Source organism: Zingiber officinale, chromosome 5B (assembly GCF_018446385.1).
Source record: "Zingiber officinale cultivar Zhangliang chromosome 5B, Zo_v1.1, whole genome shotgun sequence".
Classification (NCBI taxonomy): Eukaryota; Viridiplantae; Streptophyta; class Magnoliopsida; order Zingiberales; family Zingiberaceae; genus Zingiber; species Zingiber officinale.
In genome coordinates, this window is record NC_055995.1 from 80165142 (window position 1) to 80187682 (window position 22541).

Below are 22541 nucleotides of genomic sequence, written 5' to 3' on the forward strand. Positions count from 1 at the left end.
TTTCAAAAAGCATTGTCTTTGATATAAAAAAAATATCAATAGACAACGCATATTTAAAAAAGCGTTGTCTTTAAAAAGAAATAAAAAATAAAGACAGCGTTTTTCACTAAAAGCGTTGTTAAAAGAAAAAAGACAACGCTTTTTAAAAAAAATGTTGTCTTTTAAGTGTTGTAGAATCTCAATTTTCTTGTAGTGCCAATGTGGTAAATCCTATCTATGCGAAGATAAAATTTATCTTCGCAAACGATCACTGTTTGAAGGCACCTTCAAGGGGTTGAAGGCGCCTTCTATAGAGGCACGAAGGAACCTTCAAGGGTTGAAGGCATCTTCCTCCCGAAAGGCACGAGGGCGCCTTCAATACCATTGAAGGCGCCTTCAACAACTGCTACTAAGCTCCAAACTTCTCCTTTAGCTCTTCCGTTGCTCCACTCGCTTAGGTGATTTCGGCCATCCGAAATAGGGCTCACCCGAACCCATTTTTTGACCTTCTCCTCGAGAAGGTTTCCTCCCAGGTTTCTCTTTCCTCGAACGTCGCGCACGTCCTTCTTATCCACCAGTGTACTCTTCCTCAGCACCTCGTCCCTGGAATGCATCGAGCCCGTCAGCTCCTTTCCTGTGTCATCCTTCTCACTAGCTGTGGCTTCCGCTCAACTTTTTGTGTTCCTAAGCTCTTGCACACTTAGACACAAAGATTAAACACAATATGACCTAACTTAACTTGGTTAACCACATCAAAACTACTCGAGTAGTTATAATTAGATTAAGTAATTTATGAAATAAAATACTAAGATGGGATGGACTGAGGATTGGCCAACGTTATAGGTAGAGTACTTGTTATATGGACTAAATATGATATGTTTTACATATATTTAACTACCACAAAATGTAATAATATCTTACGCCAACCATTAAAGCAGATATTATTTGGTAAATCTTATGAATTGCAAGAGATAAATGACATGTATTATGAAGTTTAATGAGAAAAACATTATAAGAGCACCTTTGTTGCTATACAAATGTTTGTTTAGAATCAATATCCTCATCCAATAATTTGAAAAGAAGATGTACAATGTTCGATTTTGTAATCTAGAACCACTAGAGCTAGGAAGTAGGGTAGAACCATAGAGGTGAGGAGAGGGAAAACTGGACTAGAGAGAAGAGAGGATAAATCCAAAGTAGAATAACCTTGTATGATCAAAATGTAATACCAAGTATGGTACAAAAGACGCCTTATGTAGACATTCCCATTAAGTCCATCAAACTCTCCACCGAACCCACTAAACACGTGCTATCTGATTGCACCAATTACTAAAGTATTAGTACAAACTAATTAAATTCCTTCATCATTGACTTTTCTTTTGTCTTGAAAGTGTTTAAATTTTTGTTGTTTTTGTGGTGTTCAACAAAGATGTGATGTTACTAGGCTCGCTCACTTATAATACAGGCAAACCCTCAGTTTCTTGGCTCATACTTCTTCCAGATCAATGATGGTGTTATCTTACAAGAAAAAGCTTTGCTATATATTCTTGACAACAATTGAGAATGCTAAATACAAAGAAGATAAGATTTACTGATTTAGTGTGAATCTTTGTAGTCCTTTTAGTGCTTGATATTCTAATTATTCCTTTTATATTCTAATAATTTTCTAATTATTCCAAGTATTTTTTTATGGTCTTATCCTGACAGACTCTGTCTTGTCACATTTAAAGTGATTTTAATGTTTCAGTTGGAACTATGTTCCTTCTTCCAGTTTGGAACAATGTGTATGGTTTTGATATGAGCTACATCAGGAAACAAGCTATGGCTGAACCACTCGTTGATACTCTTGATCCAAAACAAATTGTTACCTCTAATGTTTTAGTTATGATGATTTCTGTTACTAACTCTTTCATATGGTTTGATACTAACCCGGTGGTAATAGTTATGGTTGATTCTTATAGACGATGGATATTAGTTTGATGATGTCAAAACTGTGCTGCAGGATCACCAAGCTATCGACATTCTTTTAGCAGAAATTGATATATAGGAAGTTTTTGCCTTCAAGCACTGCAAGGGAAGAAGGGTCAAACTTGCTCTTTGTGAATGTTTGTATCCATACTCCTGTCCTATTTACTCCTAAAGATGTTTTTGCTTGAATTATTTCTAGATAGCAAACCCATAATTTTTTTGTGGTGTCTTATTGGCGATTCTTCATTCACTAAATTTCTTCGGGTTGACGTTTCTATGCATTTTGATTTTTTTTTTCTTTTGTCCCTACGTTTTTATTATTTGTGATTTGCCTATACTTGAATCCTTTAGCTGTACTTCTGAACTCTGTAATTTGATATTGAACCTTACTTCACTTGGATACATCGAGTCATAATTAAAAGCTCTTGATGCATTAAAGAGAATGGAAAATTGGAACTTGTTCAGCCAGATAAATGAGGTTAACACAGTAACATTGCAAATCTTCTTAGCAGTTAATTAGAACCTTTGTATTTATTTCCCTAATTGGGATAAGATATATGTATGTGACCACAAATAGTTGAGATTCATAGCATGCTATTGAGTTTTTTTTTTTCCATCACACTAATGGATTATTTTCATGAACATTCATCATTCGCAATTGAACCTTGCAATTTTCTTGAGCAGGAAAATCACAATTATAGTGTTGCTCGTGATTCATTTCTTGCGAATTGTTTTTCTTAATCAACTCCTCTTATTCTTTTTAATTGTGTTGAAATCTAATAGGACCGGACATGGTCTGTTGGTCACTTCCCAAGGTTGGCATCTTTCTATGTTTCAATCTGATGTGATTGTCAGGAGCTATATTGTCACTGCCCTTGAAGAATCTATATAAGCTGTTAATGCGGCCATATATTGCTTGATTATGGTTCCTCTGGTTCGTGCTAAGACCAAGGTGGCCGAAACCTAAGATTAACTAAGGAACCGAAAGAGCAACACAGAAAAAGCGAAACTGAGAGCAAGTTGGAGTTGCAATTTTGCAAACTTTGTCGTCTTCGCTCTCGAATATGAGTCTATGAGAATTTAAACATTGTAATCCTTGCGAAAAAGCTAGATGCCTGGAAACCGCCAGATGATATTTTGTTGTGGAAATTGGAAATTGATTTCTGGAAGGTTTTAATGCCAAAAATAGAAATCCCGATGTTTATGCGACTGTTACTTTCTTGAATGAATAATGAACAAAGTGTCTTATTTTTCACTATAACTTAAAAATCCAATCAAATAAAATAAATTTATCGATTTATCAACTTCATTTTGGTATAAAAACAAAGGAGATTCCGACTTTGCGTTGGTTTCAAATCGTGGAAACCGACAAAATTGATTCTATATGTAATGTATAAAGCTGCGTATTTATATATTTATAAAAGAGGGAAAAATTTTAACATATTATAATTTTTGTTAAAAATTTGAAAATATATATGTTACATTTTTATTATATTAGTGGTACTGGAAATGTACACTCCAATACATTTGCAACAATATAGATTCATCAGGATGGCACTCTTTCTCAAGAACACTGATCAGTTGTTCGATATTTCTTCTGTAAATGACATGTAATGGCCATTGATCATCGGCTGTGCATGTATGATTCATTCTCTAGTTGCTGCCGCAACTCATACTCAGTAATACATTCCTCGGGCTTGTGTCGGTCATGAACATCCTCATCAGTATAATTTAGAGGAAATGTTCTCTCCAAGTCAGAGCAGCGGTTGACGACCATGATGCTTATAGTGTGTCCTGTGATTATTTTAAAAAATAATAAATAAATAAATATTAATTTTTGAGAATTACAGAAACAGCTATATGAAGTGTAAACAATTAGAATAGTATTGTTTACATAATGGGCACAGTATAAACTCAATTCCACTGGGCATTATTATACATACATCAATGGGCGTTTCATTGCGGAGCAGAGGGAAGCTGTTGGATAGCAGCCAGCGGGTTCACCTGGACAGAGAACACTAGTCGCCAGGCATCAAGCAGAGCCCCTTTAACAACTGAAGCTTGTCTAGCGACCAATCTGTGTGGTTCGCAAGGCGATAGGTCAGTGATGGCACACTGATGAACTTGTTGAACCCATTACGTAGCCTATTAGACAAAAATTCACTAGCAGTTGATGTGAAGAAATGAGTAACCTTACCGCTTCAGGGTAGTAGTTCTGCGACGGAGAATGTAGGAGGCTAGAATGATCAAGAAGCCAAAGAGCAATTTTTTCCCACGAGGAAGAACCAGCTGAATGTTGACAACTTTGATACGGACTGTATCAAACCACCAGAATATTTGATCCACGATTTTCTTGCTTGGATGAGCAGTTTTTAAAGAACTCGCTATCGATTTGCTCTCGTCGGATTGCAGCTCTTGTCTTCTTGCTTTAGGGTAGGTTTCATTTCCAATTTGCATGGACCCATTGGCAGGAGACCAGTGCCCATGGTCTAGCCTTTGGGCACCTAGCAAAGAGTGTAACCTCCTATGCAAGACCTGAAAAGGATGAATGATGAAAACTTTAATGGATTTTCTAAAGAAACTTAAAGATGACAATGTGAATAAACATTTGATCATGGATAAGAGATTTGAACTGGAAATATCTAATACTTTTTGCAGAGGCATCTCTTGCCTTCCTATGCCGTAATTCAATTTTAATGACTCAGTAAAGGGCCTTCCAAGTATGAATCTAGGAAAACATACGAAAAAAATCTCAGGAGAACAATTAGTAGAATCAATACACCCAAAAGGACCGGTGGTGAAAGTATACGTTAGACGTTGGGCCTCCTAGTATGAATCTAGGAAAACATACAAAAAGATCTCATGAGAACAATTAGTAGAATCAATACACCTAAAATCCTTTCGCCGGTGGTGAAAGTATACATTAGCAGTTGGGCGTATAAGACTAAAAAGCCTGCTATCTATAAATAGGACCATAATTTGCATAAAAATGAATGACATCTATGATATCATTTTGGGTTTTAACTTTTAAGATCAACTAGATTACAGAATGTACTGAATTGCATGCATCAACATGCAGAAAGCCAATATGACTTGAGATGGAAGTCTTACCTGACGGTTCGCTTCAGGCAACTCTGCTTTCTCTGTCCAGGATATTGCAAGGTTAAGATTATGAAAGTCTTGCCCAAGTACTGTTATGGTATAAACTTCAGCAACCGCCAAGTACTTTTCAGGACTCATTACAAGCTGTTTTAGGCTTCCTTTATCAGAACATCGAGGTTCTGCATCTGTCAAAATGTACATTTTGTCATCCACAAGCTTCCATTTGCTGAGGAATTCCTCAAAGATTGGCCCAAGGCTGGATGTATATCCTTCAGAAATTTGCATGCACGCCCTACAAATCATTGCTATATTGCTTTATAATAAAACAAAATAGATATATTTACAAGGGAACTTGTCTAATGAAGTTACCGTATATCAAAAGGTTTATAGTACTGAGAAAACAAGCTCAGCCAAGTTCAAATATGCACAAATCAGATATTTACAACAATCGAGAGAAGCAACAGATTAAAGACAAAGCCAACATAAGTTTTGCAAAGTATGAATGGTGCAACAAAGAACTTTACCCTGACAGAAACACTTGAACAGGTATAGCTGCAACTGAGCCAAACAATGCTCTAAGCTCAACAATTATTTCTTCTGTCCTGCAAAATTATGGGAACAGGATGCACTAGAATCAGTCAATGTATGAAGAAGGGTTGAATAATTTGGAAAACATATCATCCTTCAAGGAAAAAGGAACAGCATAGTAATGTGGCAGCTGCAGAGTACTATGGTTAGACCAGACTTATTGTGGAATGCGCTTACCTATAAAATGAAGTAGGAAACATGTCTCTCTTGTATTTTATTATATAACATGCATCCAGACTTGTATGGATGCTGAAACTCCAACAATACTGCTCCAAATTCTTATTTTTTGGATCCTTATTGTCCTCTAACAAGAGCCAATCAGTTGGCCTCTTTTATTGAAGATATATATATACAATCTATTTTGCACATCTTATCCTTGGACATGATAATTTCTAATGAGCATACAACTACAAGCCAGGTGTCACCCAAGAATGTGAAATCCTCTGATGGATCTTATCCCATCATTTACTTAATTCAGGCTCATCTTTTGCCATTAAGTAAATTTTATAGCTTTGTTCCTTCAAATACAAATTGATCCACTGTAACTATGGATTTTTATTGGTCATTGAACACATCCATCTCTCCAAATTGTTTCCATATCGTTGAACATCTAAACCTGTTCTTATTCTGTCAATTCTGGTTCGCTATTGCTAAAATCACACAACATATAACGATTAATCATTCTTAGTTCAAATTAACCTAAATTTTTGCACTTTTAAGGTATGGTTTACTAAGTCCAAATGACATTGTACTGAAAGAACATGTGGGAATAGAAAATGAAAATTACCTAAATTGGTATAGGAAAAGATTAATCTTAGAAATGGGTTGTCAATTTCATTCCGCAATTTGTGATTGTTTGACAATTGAATATCTTGAGATTATTATATTTATTTATAACTAAAATGAAATACAAGTCTGCAACAACATTTCTTAGGATACAATTACAAACCTTTTCAATTGTTTCATTGACTGGATAAAAACCATACTGGCTGATACCAAAATTTCATCTGACTGAACATCATCTGTTGCATTTTCAAAGGGAGTACATAATACACGATGAAGAATTGAAACAGCAAGGGTTGTTGCCTCCTCAAACATGCAACAAACAAGATAGCTGCCCCACGGAATAAACAATGATGAGCACAGTTTAACAATATCATAATCGGGTTATGTTGATAAACAAATAATAGCATAAAAATTTTGGCAAAGAAGTAACATTGAACCAAGCATTGAGTTTCAATGCTGATGACCTCAAAAATAGGGATTACTTGTAAGGGCAGTATGCTATCAGATATTTTATCAGCAAACAGACTTGAATAATCTTTTTCGAGAATAACATCGCTGATAAATAACTAAATGCATTCATGTACAACTTTGCAGATAAATTAACAAACAAAATGTAAAGGAAGAAGAGAACAGTAGACATCTTGAAGAACAACTTAACATATTATATTCAGAGATTAATGATCTCTAAACATATCCATTCAAATTTAAGAAATTCAAGACTTTGGTGATTTTATATACCTAAAACTACTGCAGAATAGTCTTGATAGGTTTAGTTACGATTAATCTCCCAATAGTTCTGGTCTGGTATCCAAGAAATCCACAGAATTAAAGACTTCAGTTAAAGCATATAGATTACAAGTAAAATCTAAAGTGTGGAACTTTCTACTCAAATTCCACATAGATCACACAGATACAGTTAGCATAGACATTTACATATAGGCACACAAATGAAATTACAAAGTACGCAAAGCTTTTATATGTATAATAATACATATAAATAACTTTACATTTCCTCCCATATTGAGGGTAAACTCAAAAACCCTACTATATAATAAAAACAGTATATAAGCTGAAAAGAATATATCCTAAGATAGCTTTACCTCTCAGAGATGTCAATTTCATCCCATATTGCAGAGACAGAAAGAACAGCCATCACATTCCTGTTTTGGTTAGCCACCTTATCAGAACAACACCCAAAACATAAATTACAGATTTAGGAGAAGAGCCTACCTCAATATTGGCCGCCAGAACCCTAGGTCAACGCTGGCGAAGAGGGCAGATGATCCACACTATGGCACAGCGTGGCTGAACTAGATCCGGTGGTCCGAACAGTGAGGTGCAGAGGTGCGGCGGCGCTGTTTCCGTGCGGCGGCGACACTGTGCAGAGGTGCGGCAGCGAGGGACAGATCTAGGGCACGGTCCTTTGCTACTTGGGCACAGCAAGATCGGCAATGTCAATGCTCCGGCGAACGGTAGCGCAGCGCGAATGTCGATCGGGAGGCGTGAAATGGCTAGGGCACAGAAGAGAGGAAGAGAAGAGAAGGCCGGCGGTGTCGCAAGAGGGTGAAGGAGGCAGCGGCGCTAGGGCACAGGGGAGGCCGGCGGCACTTGGGTAGAGATGAAGAGAACGGCTGCCGACGCTAGGCAGAGGGGAATCAGGAGGTTGGTAGGCGGCGGCGCGATGAAGAATGGATCGGGTCGGCGTCGGGCAGAGGAGAGGAGGAGAGGCGAGGGAAAATCGGGTTCGGCGAGGGAGAAGCCGAGAAGAGGAAGGGAGCTTAATCGCGAGGCGTGCGGCGCCGGTTAGGAGAAAGGGACGGTTAGGGCACGCGCACGGGAGAAGAGAAACGGCGGGGGAGAGGAGAACGAAAAAGAAAAAAAAGAAAAAGAAATAATAATAAAAAATAAAATATTTCTAAACATATTTTCTCATGACTTAATTTTTATCCCTATAACCTAAGTTATAGAAATTTTTAGAAAATTTTTAAAAATTTTGAAAAATTCTCATGATGATTCGTCCATTTTCAATATTTTATACTTTTACTTTAGAACAAAATCACTATAAAGAAAATATTACTGAGGTTCGGTATATCGGTAGACGATGAAACATATTTATTTTGTTTTATTGTCACTGAAACCACGAACTTGTTCAAGGACTGCATCAGTACTTTCATTGGATTTTATGGAACAATCTGATCTGCGATATTTACACTGTAGGATCTGCGCTCAGAGAATGGTTCTTACCACCATTAAGTTAGTCAGCCAGCTGTAATAAAATAATGAAAATGAAAAGTTATAGTAGAAAATAATTACAGTGTAAATCATTGTGACACAGATTAGGCCATATTATTATCATGTTCTAATATCAATACTTCATATTTATCAGAAAACTTCAAGGATAGACACATAAAGTCATGACCCACCATTTCACTTTTTGTGGGCCCCATCACTTTATGTGTCTATCCTTGAAGTTTTCATTGAGTTTTTTTCCTTGTGCATATCATTTTTCTTATAGAATATCGATCAAATCGAATGAATAAAAGTGATTACGCAAGTAAATGAATAATTAGTTAGTCAAGAGAATTCAATTTTACGTAGTCCAACCAGAAACTTGTTCCCATAGCAAACTATATACTCGTGCACGTACAAGCATGAGTAGAATTTTTTTAAGTTACAGTGAAAAATACGACACTTTGTTCATTATTCATTCAAGAAAGTAACAGTCGCATAAAGATCGGGATTTCTATTTTTGGCATTAAAACCTTCCAGAAATCAATTTCCAATTTCCACAACAAAATATCATCTGGTGGTTTCCCAGGCATCTAGCTTTTTCGCAAGGATTACAACGTTTAAATTCTCATAGACTCATATTTGAGCGAAGACGACAAAGTTTGCAAAATTGCAACTCCAACTTGCTCTCAGTTTCGCTTTTTCTGTGTTGCTCTTTCGGTTCCTTAGTTAATCTTAGGTTTCGGCCACCTTGGTCTTAGCACGAACCAGAGGAACCATAATCAAGCAATATATGGCCACATTAACAGCTTATATAGATTCTTCAAGGGCAGTGACGATTTGAGGACAGATCCTCTGGTCCATAATTTACGGGTCAGGGGATGATCCACTATTATAGACCCTTGATTTGGATGGACCCTACCAATTTAAAAATGGGCTCCATCCAAATCAATGGTCCTCATATAATGGACCATTCTCTGGTCCGTAAATTGCGGACCAAAGGATCCCTACTGGTGACGATATAGCTCCGGGCAACCACATCAGATTGAAACATAGAAAGATGCCAACCTTGGTAAGTGATGGACAGTGGATTACAACCAACAGACCATGTCCAGTCCTATTAGATTTCAACCCAATTAAAAAGAATAAGAGGAGTTGATTAAGAAAAACAATTCACAAGAATGTAAAACATTAAAAAAAAAAAAAAAACTTCTATGTGATAGGAAGAAACTAACATAATAAAAAATAAGTTTTAGTATCATACTGAATGCAGGAGGATTCAACAACATATGCAAAAACCTAATAAAAACCAGCATTGTACAAATGATGAGAGAGCCAAAAGTAGAAACAAGTCGAGCAAAACAATAATCACTTGGCAATGTATTGGTAATTTTAAGTGGCAAACTTTGAAAAAGAAAAACAATATAAAGTTTCTATTTCTCATATAAATTGCTTTAGTCTTTAGCTCAGTATGAGGACCTTAATCTTTTCACTGGGATAATATGGAACAATCAGCAAAGAGGTTTTCCTATTAAAAATACACCCTCATTTCAATTAAAAACTCTCAAATACCAAAAAAAAAAATGAAACATGAAAATAATTGCCACCATGAAACAATCTTTCATATTTTCATTGAAAAGCAAATTGTTGACCGGTTTGAAGAGCTGGATACCTGAATTACTAATAATAACAACAACCAAGCCTTACCCCACTACGTGGGGTCGGCTGGATAACTGGATTACCAAAAAAAATAGAATTGAAAAGCAGTTTGCACAGATTTTTCACCAACTATATTTTGTTAACAGTTTCTCCAAATTCAGGATAGAACTAAATGGAATTGGTAAGATTAATTAATGGTCTTCCATCAATCAACTAATAATACAGTTAATTAACAACGTGGTTAGCTAGCTTAATCAATGCAAGGAAGGAGAAACAAATGGCAGAAAAGTTTAGATGGAAAAAAGAAAATCCTAAAAACTATCATAATTTCAAAGATGGACAAATTGCTCTACAAGAAAAGTGGTTTGAAGAGCTGGATATCTAGATTACCAACAATAACAACAACAAAACCTTATCCCACTAAGTGAGGTCGGCTGGATACGTGGATTACACAAAAAAAAAAATAGAATTGAAAAGCAGTTTGCACAGATTGTTCATCAACTATATTTTGTCAGCAGTTACTCCAAATTCAATAGAGAACTAAATGGAATTGGTAAGATTAATTAACCGTCTTCCATCAATCAACTAATAATACAATTAGTTAACAACGTGGCCAACTAGCTTAATCAATGCAAGGAGAAACAAATGGCAAAAAAGTTTAGATGGAAAAAAGAAAAATCCTAAAAACTATTATAATTTCAAAGATGAACAAATTGCTCTACAAGAAAAGTGGTTTGAAGAGCTGGATACCTGGATTACCAACAATAATAACAACCAAGTCTTATCCCACTAGGTGGGGTCGGCTGGATACCTGGATTACACAAAAAAAAAAAACAGAATTGAAAAGCAGTTTGCACAGATTGTTCACCAACAATATTGTCTTAGCAGTTACTCCAAATTCAGGATAGAACTAAATGAAATTGGTAAGATTAATTAATGGTCTTCCATCAATCAACTAATAATACAGTTAGTTAACAACGTGGTCAACTAGCTTAATCAATGCAAGGAGAAACAAATGACAGAAAAGTTCAGATGGAAAAAAGAAAAATCCTAAAAACTATCATAATTTCAAAGATGGACAAATTGCTCTACAAGAAAAGTGATTTATTGAGTGAACCATAGCAATCCAAATAAAGATAGAACCCAAGCACATTCATTAATGTTGTTCACAGATATTTCAAATGCACAATTTTAGAAATACTTGTTACTTGCTTCACCATGAAAAAAAAAGGAAAAGGGTCAAACCTCAATTGCAGCTTCATGAGCCTGACTGTAAACCAGATGAAGAGGAAGCAAACCAGCCAGGTGTTCAGCAGTAGCAGCAATAGCAGCTTTTGTGGGCCACCTTCATTAAAAGAGAAACATACATATATGGACAACTACAAAAATAGGTTGCAGTATTCACTACATTTATTCAAGCTATCAGAGAAGATAACCAAAATCTTCATCAAAGTTGTCATTCAAAGTTCATAATACTTTTAGCTTCAATGGGTGCAAATAATCTGTATACACGCTACAGATTGTGATTTATATAGAATAATTGGTAAATTAAAGGTTGACTGTTCCTCAGGGTAAGTTTTCTCTAAATCTGTTTATTTAGAGGTTGACATAGAAGAAGGAAAAGAATAAGTAGAAAATAATCCTCAGGGTAAAGGAAAGAAATCCTTTCTGTAATACTAAATTATTTATTATCCAAAATACCTTGTTCCAAGGAACACTGAATATGTCTGCAAGAAGATGTTGAGGACTGAGGTTGGTGGCTGGAGCGGCTACGGTTGTAGGCCCAACTGTGCAGCGCTAGAAGCTGGACTGTGCAGCTTGGAGAAAGAGGAGGCGCGACTGTGAAGTGGAGAAAGAGGAGGTGCAGCTGTGAAGTGGAGAAAGAGGAGATAAAACCTAAGTAGTCGGGATGGTAATTTTATTATGATAGAAAGAATATTTATGTAATTATACTCTTCGTTTTTTTTATTTTTGACTTTCCATGCGAGGGAGGTAACGGGCGGAGTTTAAACCTGGTCCCGTATTAAATTCGTCCCATTTGAGATGGATTTAAACTCGGTCAAACGGATTATGGGGCATGTCTAAATTCATTGATCGGATTTAGAAGCAGGTTCGAGATGTGTTACAGATTTCAATGAACTCGACCTGTATATATATGTGTGTGTGTGTATGTGTGGGTGTGGGTGTGTGTAAGGAACAAGAGCACTAAACACACAGAAAACGTAGCGGAAAACATCTAGTTTCTATAAGAATATCCATGCGAAGGAAGAAAACAACAACATATACTAAGTTTCATGATAATATGGAGTTATACTTTTGTTGTGTGCACTCAATCTCCTGACAGCTAGGATCTCAGCACGATCACATGTCCTTGCCTCTTTCGGTATCCACACGAACACAAGAAAATGGAGAAGACCAAGACTTAGGGTGTGTTTGGTTGGGGGTTATCCTTGATAACCTTGGTTATGTATCCAAGGTTATCAACAAAAACCTTGTTTGGTTTAGATAATCAATGATTCCCGAGTAATGTTCCATGTCCGACACGTCAGCAAAAGGATCATGCAACTCGGAATCGAAAAATCTCAGAAAACTAAGGGTGTGTTTGATTTGTTTGCATTTTCATTTCATTTTCTAGAAAACCGCATTTTCTCGTTTTCCAGAAAATGGTTTTCAGCGTTTTTCATTTTCTTAGAAAATGCTCTATCTTTTTATTGAAAATGAGCGTAGACAACACAAACCAAACGCGTTTTCTATTTTCTCAAAAAATGAAAATATAAAACAAAATGGAAAATGCAAACCAAACAACTCCTAGGGTGTGTTTGGTTGAGGGTTATCCTTGATAACCTTGGTTATCCATCCAAGATTATCAATGAAAACCCTGTTTGGTTTAGGTAAACAGTGATTTCTAAGTAATGATTCATGTCCGACACGTCAGCAAAAGATTGTAAGATAGCCAAGGTTATCAAGGATAACCTCCAACCAAACAAAAATTAAAATTTGTTGATGAAAACAAACAATCAACTAGCAAATAGATTGAAAGTTTCCTCTAAATCTGTTTTTAGAGGTTGACATAGAAGAAGGAAAAGAATCCTCAGGGTAAAGGAAAGAAATCCTTTCTGTAATACTAAATTATTTATTATTCAAAATACCATGTTCCAATGAACACTGAATCTGTTTGCATGAAGATTTCGAGGATTGAGGTTGATGGCTAGAGCGGCTGCGGTTGGAGACCCAACTATGCAGTGCTAGAAGCGGGGCTGTGCAGCTTGGAGAAAGAGGAGACGTGGCTATGCAGTGGAGAAAGAGGAGGTGCAGCTATGCAGCGTGGATGGAAAATAAGGAGAAAAGGAGAATGAATCGACGAAAGAGGAGATAAAACCTAGGTAGTAGGGATGATAATTTTATTATGATAGAAAGAATATTTATGTAATTATACTCTTCATTTTTTTTTATTTTTGACTTTCCGTGCGAGGGAGGTAACGGGCGGAGTTTAAACCTGATCCCATATTAAATTCGTCTCATTTGAGACAAATTTAAACTCGGTTAAACGGATTATGGGGCATGTCTAAATTCATTGATCGGATTTAGAATCAGGTTCGAGACGGGTTACAGATTTCAATGAACTCGACCCGTATATATATAAATATATTTATGTGTGTGTGTGTGTAAGGAATTAGATCACTAAACACACAGAAAGCACAGCGGAAAATATCTAGATTCTATCAGAAGATCCATGCGAAGGAAGTAAACAACATCATGTACTAAGTTTTATGATAATATGGAGTTATACTTTTGATGTGCACTCGCTCTCCTGACAGCTAGGATCTCAGCACGATCACATGTCCGTGTCTCTTTCGGTATCCACATGAACACAAGAAAATAGAGAATACCAACACTCAGGGTGCATTTGGTTGGGGATTATCCTTGATAACGTTTTCCATTTTCTCAGAAAATGAAAATAGAAAACAACATGGAAAATGCAAAGCAAATGACCCCTAGAGTGTGTTTGGTTAAGGGTTATCCTTGATAACCTTGGTTATCCATTAAAGGTTATCAATGAAAACCTTGTTTAGTTTAGGTAATCAGTGATTCCCAAGTAATGATTCATGCCCGACGTGTCAGCAAAAGATTGTAAGATAACCAAAGTTATCAAGGATAACCCTCAACCAAACAAAATTAAATATATAAGATTACATTAAAACTCAGGCATTTTCTCTTTTATTAAAATTTGTTGATGGAAACAAACAATCTACTGGCAAATAGATTATAAGTTTCCTCTAAATCTGTTTATTTAGAGTTTGGCATAGAAGAAGGAAAAGAAAAAGTAGAAAAGAATCCTCAGGGTAAAGGAAAGAAATCCTTTCTGTAATACTAAATTATTTATTTTCCAAAATACCCTATTTCAAGGAACACTAAATCTGTCTGCAAGAAGATGTAGAGGACTGAGGTTAATGGCTGGAGCGGTTGCGGTTGGAGGCCCAACTGTGCATCGCTAGAAGTGGGGCTGTGCAGCTTGGAGAAAGAGGAGGTGTGGCTGTGCAGTGGAGAAAGAGGAGGCGCTGCTGTGCAACGTGGATGGAAAATGAGGAGGAAAGGAGAAAAAATCGGCGAAAAAGTAGATAAAAGCTAGGTAGTAGGGATGATAATTTTATTATAATAGAAAGAATATTTATGTAATTATACTCTTCGTTTTTTTATTTCTATCTTTCCATGCGAGGGAGGTAACGGGCGGAGTTTAAACCCGGTCCTGTATTAAATTTGTCCCATTTGAGACGGATTTAAACTAAGTCAAACGAATCATGGGGCATGTCTAAATTCATTGATCGGATTTAGAAGCAGGTTCGAGACGGGTTACAGATTTCAATGAACTCGACCTGTATGTGTGTGTGTGTATGTGTGTGTGTAAGGAATTAGAGAACTAAACACACAGAAAGCGCAGCGAAAAATATCTAGTTTCTATCAGAAGATCCATGTGAAGGAAGAAAACAATAGCATTTACTAAGTTTCATGATAATATGGAGTTATACTTTTGATGTGTGCACTCGCTCTCCTGATAGCTAGGATCTTAGTACAATCACATGTCCGTGCCTCTTTCGATATCCACGTGAACACAAGAAAATGGAGAAGACCAACACTCAAGATGTGTTTGGTTGGGGGTTTGTTGGTTGCTAGTCGGAAAACCTAGAGGTTCCACTGTACAAAAATTTTGTACAAAGGTCTGAACCTTTTCCTAGCTACCATGTGTTCTTTTAAATTAAATTTTGGATCGCCTGTGGAACTTAACACGTTTGATCCAAAACTTAATCTATTTGTTCTTTTAGGTTTAGACTTGGATCTCCTGCGGAACTTAACACGTTCGATCCAAATCACCTTAAGTTATTAATTCCATTAAATATTAATTTCCATAATTGGTTCCCAGTACTGACGTGGCGAGGCACATGACCTTCTTGGATATGGGAGCAACCACCACCGACTAGACAAAACCTTTTATGGAAAGTTAATATTTAATTTTCTAAAATAACTTTAGGTCAACCGAAAAGAACAATCAAATCACAAGGAAAAGAAAAACAAAAGAACACTATATCGAAAACAAATTCGAAACACTAAAATCGTATGCCTCTTGTATTTGGTATTATTTCCAAAAATAACTAGTATGACGCGGAAAGGAAAAATACTAGTTATACCTTTTAGAAAGACCTCTTGATCTTCTATCGTATTCCTCTTCTAACCTCGGACGTTGTGTGGGCAATGATCTTCCGAGATGAGAACCACCAAGCACCTTCTTCTTCCTTGCAAGTTTCGGCCATCAAAACATCTTCTAGGATGAAGAGGTTCGGCCACCACCACCATGCTCCAAGGGATGCTAGAAACAAAGCTTTCTTTCTCTCCTTCTTCTTCTTCTCTAAACTTGATCCGGCCACCATATGAGTCTCCACAAGAAAGATGAGGTTCGGCCATCAAAAAGAAGAAAGGAGGAGAGGATGGCCGGCCACACCAAGGAAGAAAAAGAGAGAGGAAAAATAATAGAGTTGTTCACCATGAAGGCACCTCTACCCTCTCTTTTATAATCCTTGGCCTTGGCAAATAAGGAAATTTAAATAAAAATTTCCTTAATTCTTTTACCATTGATAAGGAAAATTTATTTAATTAAAAATAATTTTATCTCATCAACAATGTGGCCGGCCACTTTAAACCAAGCAAAGGAAATTTAATTCAATCAAGAATTAAAACTTTCCTAATTTGTTTCCGAAAATTTTATAAAAAATTTCTCTAATAATTTTTCCCTTCATGATGGTTAATAAAAAGGAAATTTTATAAATTAAAATATTTCTTTTAAACATGTGGATAAAAAGAAAGTTATCTTTAAAAAATTAAAATCTCTTCCAATCTACGAATAAGGAAAGATATCCAATCTTTTCTTAATCTTTGTAGAAGCTTTATAAAAGATATATTTAATTTTTAAACTCTCTTTTAAATTATGAACATGATTAAAAGGAAAGTTTTTACCAAAATTAAAATCAACCTTTTAATCTACAAATAAGGAAAGAGATTTAACTTTTCTCTTAATCTTTTGTAGAATCTTATAAAAGGAAAGATTTAAATTTTTAAACTCTCTTTTAAATCATGTTATCCACATAAGAAAAATTTTAAAAATAAAATTCCTTTTTATTTTAATAGGGTCGGCCACCTAAGCTTGTGTTCAAGCTAGGGCCGGCCACATGAATTCACCCATGAACCAAAACATGGCCGGCCCTAGCTTGGTCTCCAAGCTAGCTTGGCCGGCCCCCTATAGGATGGGTAAGAAGGTGGGTATAGGTGGATATAGTACTCTATAATCAAGAGGCTACGATAGGGACCGAGAGGAGGAATTGGTTTTGGTCTCCCGATAAAATTAAGCATCCCGTGTTCGCCCCGAACACACAACTTAATTTTATCAATAATAATTCATTCCACTAGAGAATTATTATTGAACTACCGCACCAATCCCAAATTACATTTTTGGGCTCCTTCTTATTATGAGTGTGTTAGTCTCCCTGTGTTTAAAATAACAAATGTCCACTAATTAAGTAAGTTACTGACAACTCACTTAATTAATATCTAGCTCCAAGAGTAGTACCACTCAACTTCATCATCATGTCGGACTAAGTCCACCTGCATGGTTTAACATGACAATCCTTTTGAGCTCCTCTTGGGGACATTCTCATCCTAGTATCTCTAGGACACAGTTTCCTTCTATAATCAACAACACACACTATAAGTGATATCATTTCCCAACTTATCGGGCTTATTGATTCATCGAACTAAATCTCACCCATTGATAAATTAAAGAAATAAATATCAAATATATGTGCTTGTTATTATATTAGGATTAAGAGCACACACTTCCATAATAACTGAGGTCTTTGTTCCTTTATAAAGTCAGTATAAAAGGAATGAACTCAAATGGTTCTACTCAATACACTCTAAGTGTACTAGTGTAATTATATAGTTAAGATAAACTAATACCTAATTACACTACGACCTTCCAATGGTTTGTTCATTTCCATCTTGGTCGTGAGCTACTGTTTATAATTTATAAGGAACCGATAACATGATCTTCTGTGTGTGACACCACACACCATGTTATCTTCAATATAAATTAATTGAGCAACTACATTTATCATAAATGTAGACATTTGACCAATGTGATTCTTATTTCTAGATAAATGTTTATACCAAAAGCTAGGCTTTTAGTATACATCCTAACAATTATCCTTGAAACCTTGGTTATACATCCAAGGTTTTTAACGAAAACCTTATTTAGTTTAGATAATCAATGATTCCCGAGTAATATTCCATGCCCGACACATCAACAAAAGGGTCATGCAACTCAAAATCGAAAAACTCAGAAAACTAAGGGTGCCTTTGGTTTGATATTTTCCCATTTTCATTTTCTTTTTTTCTGGAAATAGCTGTTTGTTGTGTGTTTTCCATTTTCGTTTTCTGGAAAATGAAAAGCCATTTTCTAGAAAATAGAAAACGATATTTTATCATTTTCTAACGAAAATGGGAAAAGGCGCTGAAATATGGAAAGTGAGAAAGCGCGCTGCCTCCATGAGAAAACGCGCTGCCCCCATTACCATTTTCCCTTATTTCCTTTTCTTTCTTTCTTTCTCCCCTCTCTCGCGACGCCGATTACCCTTTCCCCTTCTTCATCGCGGTGCCGGCGACGCTCAAGCCGATCCAGCTCCTCATTCACGATTTCGCTGCTTCGTGCTCGAGCCCGTTCCGCCGTCTTCTCCGGTTCGTGCTCATGTTCTTCGTCGTCTTCTCCTCCTCTTCGTTGCTTCCTGCTCCAGGCTTTTCCAAACCAATCTGAGTTCGCCGATTCGTGCCCACTTCGCTGTGACTCGGCCTCTTCGTTCCCTTGGCGTAAGCTTCTTCACATGATTTCCTTTGTTTTCTTTTGGTTTTTCTTTAAGGGAAAATTTTCTTTTTGTTCTTTTATTTGCTTCCTTTATTTTCTTTTTGTTCTTGTGCAAACGGACCCTTTCTGTTCGCTGGGATTCATTCTCCTATTTTGATCCCAAAATTCTAGGTTTGGGATGAAGATGCAAGGCACATTACATTTTCTTACGAATCTCAACTTGCTTCTGCTTTCGTTCATATTCTTGCCTGATCTTCTTTTTATCAGCCTCAAGAAGTTGCAGTTTTTCAATGTTAAATTCCTAATACAACCAAAAAGGTATCAAATTATTAATTTAATAAAGGGAAACGTTTTACCAAGTAGCACACAAACTAGAACATGCATGCAACAATATTTTGAGATGGAAGGAGAGTACCAAGTGAAGAGCAAGTGATTATAAACTAAATTCTCTCACATTTAAATACTGCTTATCTTTTTCAGTAGCATTGCTTATCTACTTTATATCTAACAATGCATATCACAAGTACCATTGTCTATTGCAACTCAATCTCAGGGCCTTGTTTTCTCTACATCGGGGCATCAACTTACTAGATGAAAAGGTTAAAACTTGGATGTACATACCAATTTTTTTTCTCTACATGCATGTAACTTGCTTAGGGTATTGCTTTGGGTATTACATTTTCTAATATATGTTACCAAACACATTTTTATGTCAGCTTTAATATTGGCAATTTTTAGAGATTACATTATGGGAGGGCATAATCCAAGTAACGAAATTGAGAAGTATGATTGGTCAAAGACAAATGTTGCCATGTTTGTCGATATCATTTATGAAAAAGTGAAGCACAATAAGTTACAAACATCACCTTCACTAATACGGTTTGGGAGGAGATCAACAAAGAATTATATCAGGTTACAAACAAGAATTATGGTGTAGAAAGGCTCAAAGGTAAATGGAATCGTCTACGCACAAGACAACGTCTTTTTGCAGCATTGCTTGCGCATACTGGTGTGACAATGGATCCTGACACCGATAAAGTGAATACTCCAGAGGAAGTGTGGGCAGAATTTTATCTGGTAAATACTTATATCTAATCAAATATATAATTTTATTGTATGTTTATGTATAATAAAATGCATTTTTTTGTAATCAATGGAACAGAAAAATAGAAAGGAGTATAAGTCAATACGAAAGGAAGGATGTGCGTTGATACAATCGACCTAGGATTAAATAGGGTGATCTTTGTTTTTGATGTGTGTGTCAAAGGGTTTAAGTTAGACTTTACATTGGTTCTAATATGTACTTAAGTTGTGCAGGACTTGGTAGATTGCACAAGCTTGGAAAGTTTCATGGCTCAGGTTTTTGAAGATTGGTGATGGATGATGCATCTGATGGACCACGGACAAGAAGCAAACGGAGTGAAGGGAAGTGAACCTCAAGGCAATGTGAAGGATGGCACGAAGAATAGCTACAGGCTTGAGTGGATCTGAGGGACAAAGGCTGAGGAGGAAGACTTCAAAAGCAACTCCGGACACCAGCCGACTGATCCAGTCGACTGGGAGCGAACAGAATGCCTCTATTCGCTCACTCCACAGTCACCAGTCGACTGATGAAACATGCAGTCGACTGGTGCAGTCGACTACATGTTTCAGCAGTCGAATGGTATAATGTCGTTGGGATGATAACGCACAGGATCTCCGCAGATTTGAATAAAACAGTAGCCGTTGTGTGATACTAGTCGACTGCATGTTTTAGCAGTCGACTGATATCGGGAATTCTAGCATACTGTATATAAAGTTGAGAGTTTGGAAAGAAAAACTTAACTGATCCAAATTACTGTTTAAGCTTTCCAAGTGATCTTCAAGTCTTACAACTCTTATTCTCTCCTCCCTAAGCTTATCAAAATACTTGTAAAAGGAGGAGATCATCTTGTAAAGGTTTCTCCACCATCACTCTTGGATTGAAAAGGAGAAGATCTTAGTGGAGCTTGATTGAGTGTGTGTGTGCCTTGGATTAGTCACCTCAAGGAGGTGGAGACCAAGTAAATCGAGGAGTTAGCCTTGTTCTTTTATTGTTTTTGAATTTCATTTCTTTTCGTGCTTCCGCTAACAAATTATAGGTGAAGAATCGAAGAAAGGCTATTCACCCCCCCCCTCTAGTCATACTCAAGGTCCTATCAATTGGTATCAGAGCCCGGGTTCGCATCGGAAGACCTCACCGTCAATCGAAGCATCAAAATGGTATTTCAAGAGGGATATAGCACCACAAGGCCACCCTTCTTCGATGGGAACGACTTTGCATATTGGAAAGGTAGGATGGAGTATTATTTAATGAATGACATTGAAAATTGGTTTAGTTTTGTAGATGGATTCGAGATGCCAAAGGATGGGTCGGGTGATCCTCTTTCAACCAAGGATTGGACAAAAGAGATGACAAAGAAGGCTCAAGCAAATGCAAAGGCTACAACAACCCTACAATGTGGACTCTCAAAGGAGCAACTAAGCAAAGTAGGACCATTCAACTCCGCCAAAGAGCTTTGGGAAAAACTCATTGAGTTAAATGAAGGATCAAGCGAATCAAGGAGAGTCAAGAGAGATCTCTTGTTGGGGCAACTTCAAACTTTCACTATGAAGTCCAATGAGACCGTGAGTCAAATGCACGGTAGATTCAAGGAGATAGTAAATGGACTTCATGTAATAGGTGAGAAAATTGACAATCGAGACTTAGTAAGGTATGCTCTACAATCCTTTCCTAGAACTACCTTATGGGCATCAATGGTTGATGCGTATAAGGTTTCTAGAGATCTTTCCTTAGTTAAGCTTGATGAATTATTTTGTGAATTTGAACTTCATGAACAAGCTAATATGGTTTTAAAAGAGAAAGGTATGACTCTTATTGTAGAAAAGAAGGAAAAGAAAAAGAAGAAAGAAAAGAAGATAGAATCCTCATCATTCGAATCTGAGCAAGAATCATCGGATAGTGATGATGAAATGTCGGTGAGTGAAGTGGCTCATTATGTCAAAAAGATGATGGGAAGATCAAGAAAATTCACAAGAAAGGATGTGAAGAAAATGTTTCAACCCTCAAAAGGTAAAAGTAGTCAAATTTCAAGTTTTAACACTAATGTCACTTGTTATGGATGTAACAAGAAAGGACACATCAAGCCAAATTGTCCGGAACTAAAGAAGAAAGAAGAAAAGGAGAAGAAGAAGAAGGAGAAAAAGAAGAAGGAAGCCATGGTGGCTCAAGCTATATGGGATACTCCAAGCATTGACTCATCGGATGAAGATGAGCTATGCCATGTTACTCGACATATGACATTTATGACGTTTGAAGATGACAAAGAAGAGTCAAGTCAAGAAGAAGTGTCAAGTGAAGATGATTCATCAAATGGAGAGTCATCAAGTGAGGAATCATCATCAAGTGATGATGATGAGGTAAAAGAATCTCCCAAAGTAGAATTTCTCTATAAAACTATTGCTCACCTCAAAAATGCTTTTGTCAAATCACAATCTAAGGTAAAAACCTTGAAGGGAAAGCTTAGGACCATTAAAGTTGATGCATGCATGTCTAGTGAGTCAAATATGCTCAAGGAGGAAAATGAGAAATTGAAGAATGATGTGATTGAATTAAGAGCATGTTTATAAAAATTCACAAATGGATCCAAGTATCTCGATATGATCATTAGAGATCAAAGAGCCGTTTACAACAAAGCCGGAATAGGATATAGACCTAAGGAAAAGGAAGTCGCTTATATGTCTCTAATCAATGGTACTAGGAATGATGGACTTAGGAACAAAGTTACGAAAAATCTTAAAGGGA

At 36.5% G+C, this 22541-nt stretch overlaps 1 protein-coding gene across 1 annotated transcript; it reads right to left on the reverse strand.

Moving 5' to 3' along the window:
• Positions 1-3402: 3402 nt before the first annotated feature.
• Positions 3403-8303, reverse strand: LOC121984660 (protein APEM9-like). Its single transcript, XM_042537721.1, has 8 exons — positions 7654-8303; positions 7524-7583; positions 6587-6751; positions 5574-5651; positions 5059-5341; positions 4145-4482; positions 3891-4024; positions 3403-3741 (listed from the first exon to the last, which is right to left on the reverse strand). The coding sequence occupies exons 2-7, from the start codon at positions 7574-7576 to the stop codon at positions 3904-3906; spliced, it is 1038 nt and encodes a 345-aa protein (XP_042393655.1). The 5' UTR covers positions 7577-7583; positions 7654-8303; the 3' UTR covers positions 3403-3741; positions 3891-3903.
• Between the last annotated feature and the right edge of the window lie 14238 nt (positions 8304-22541).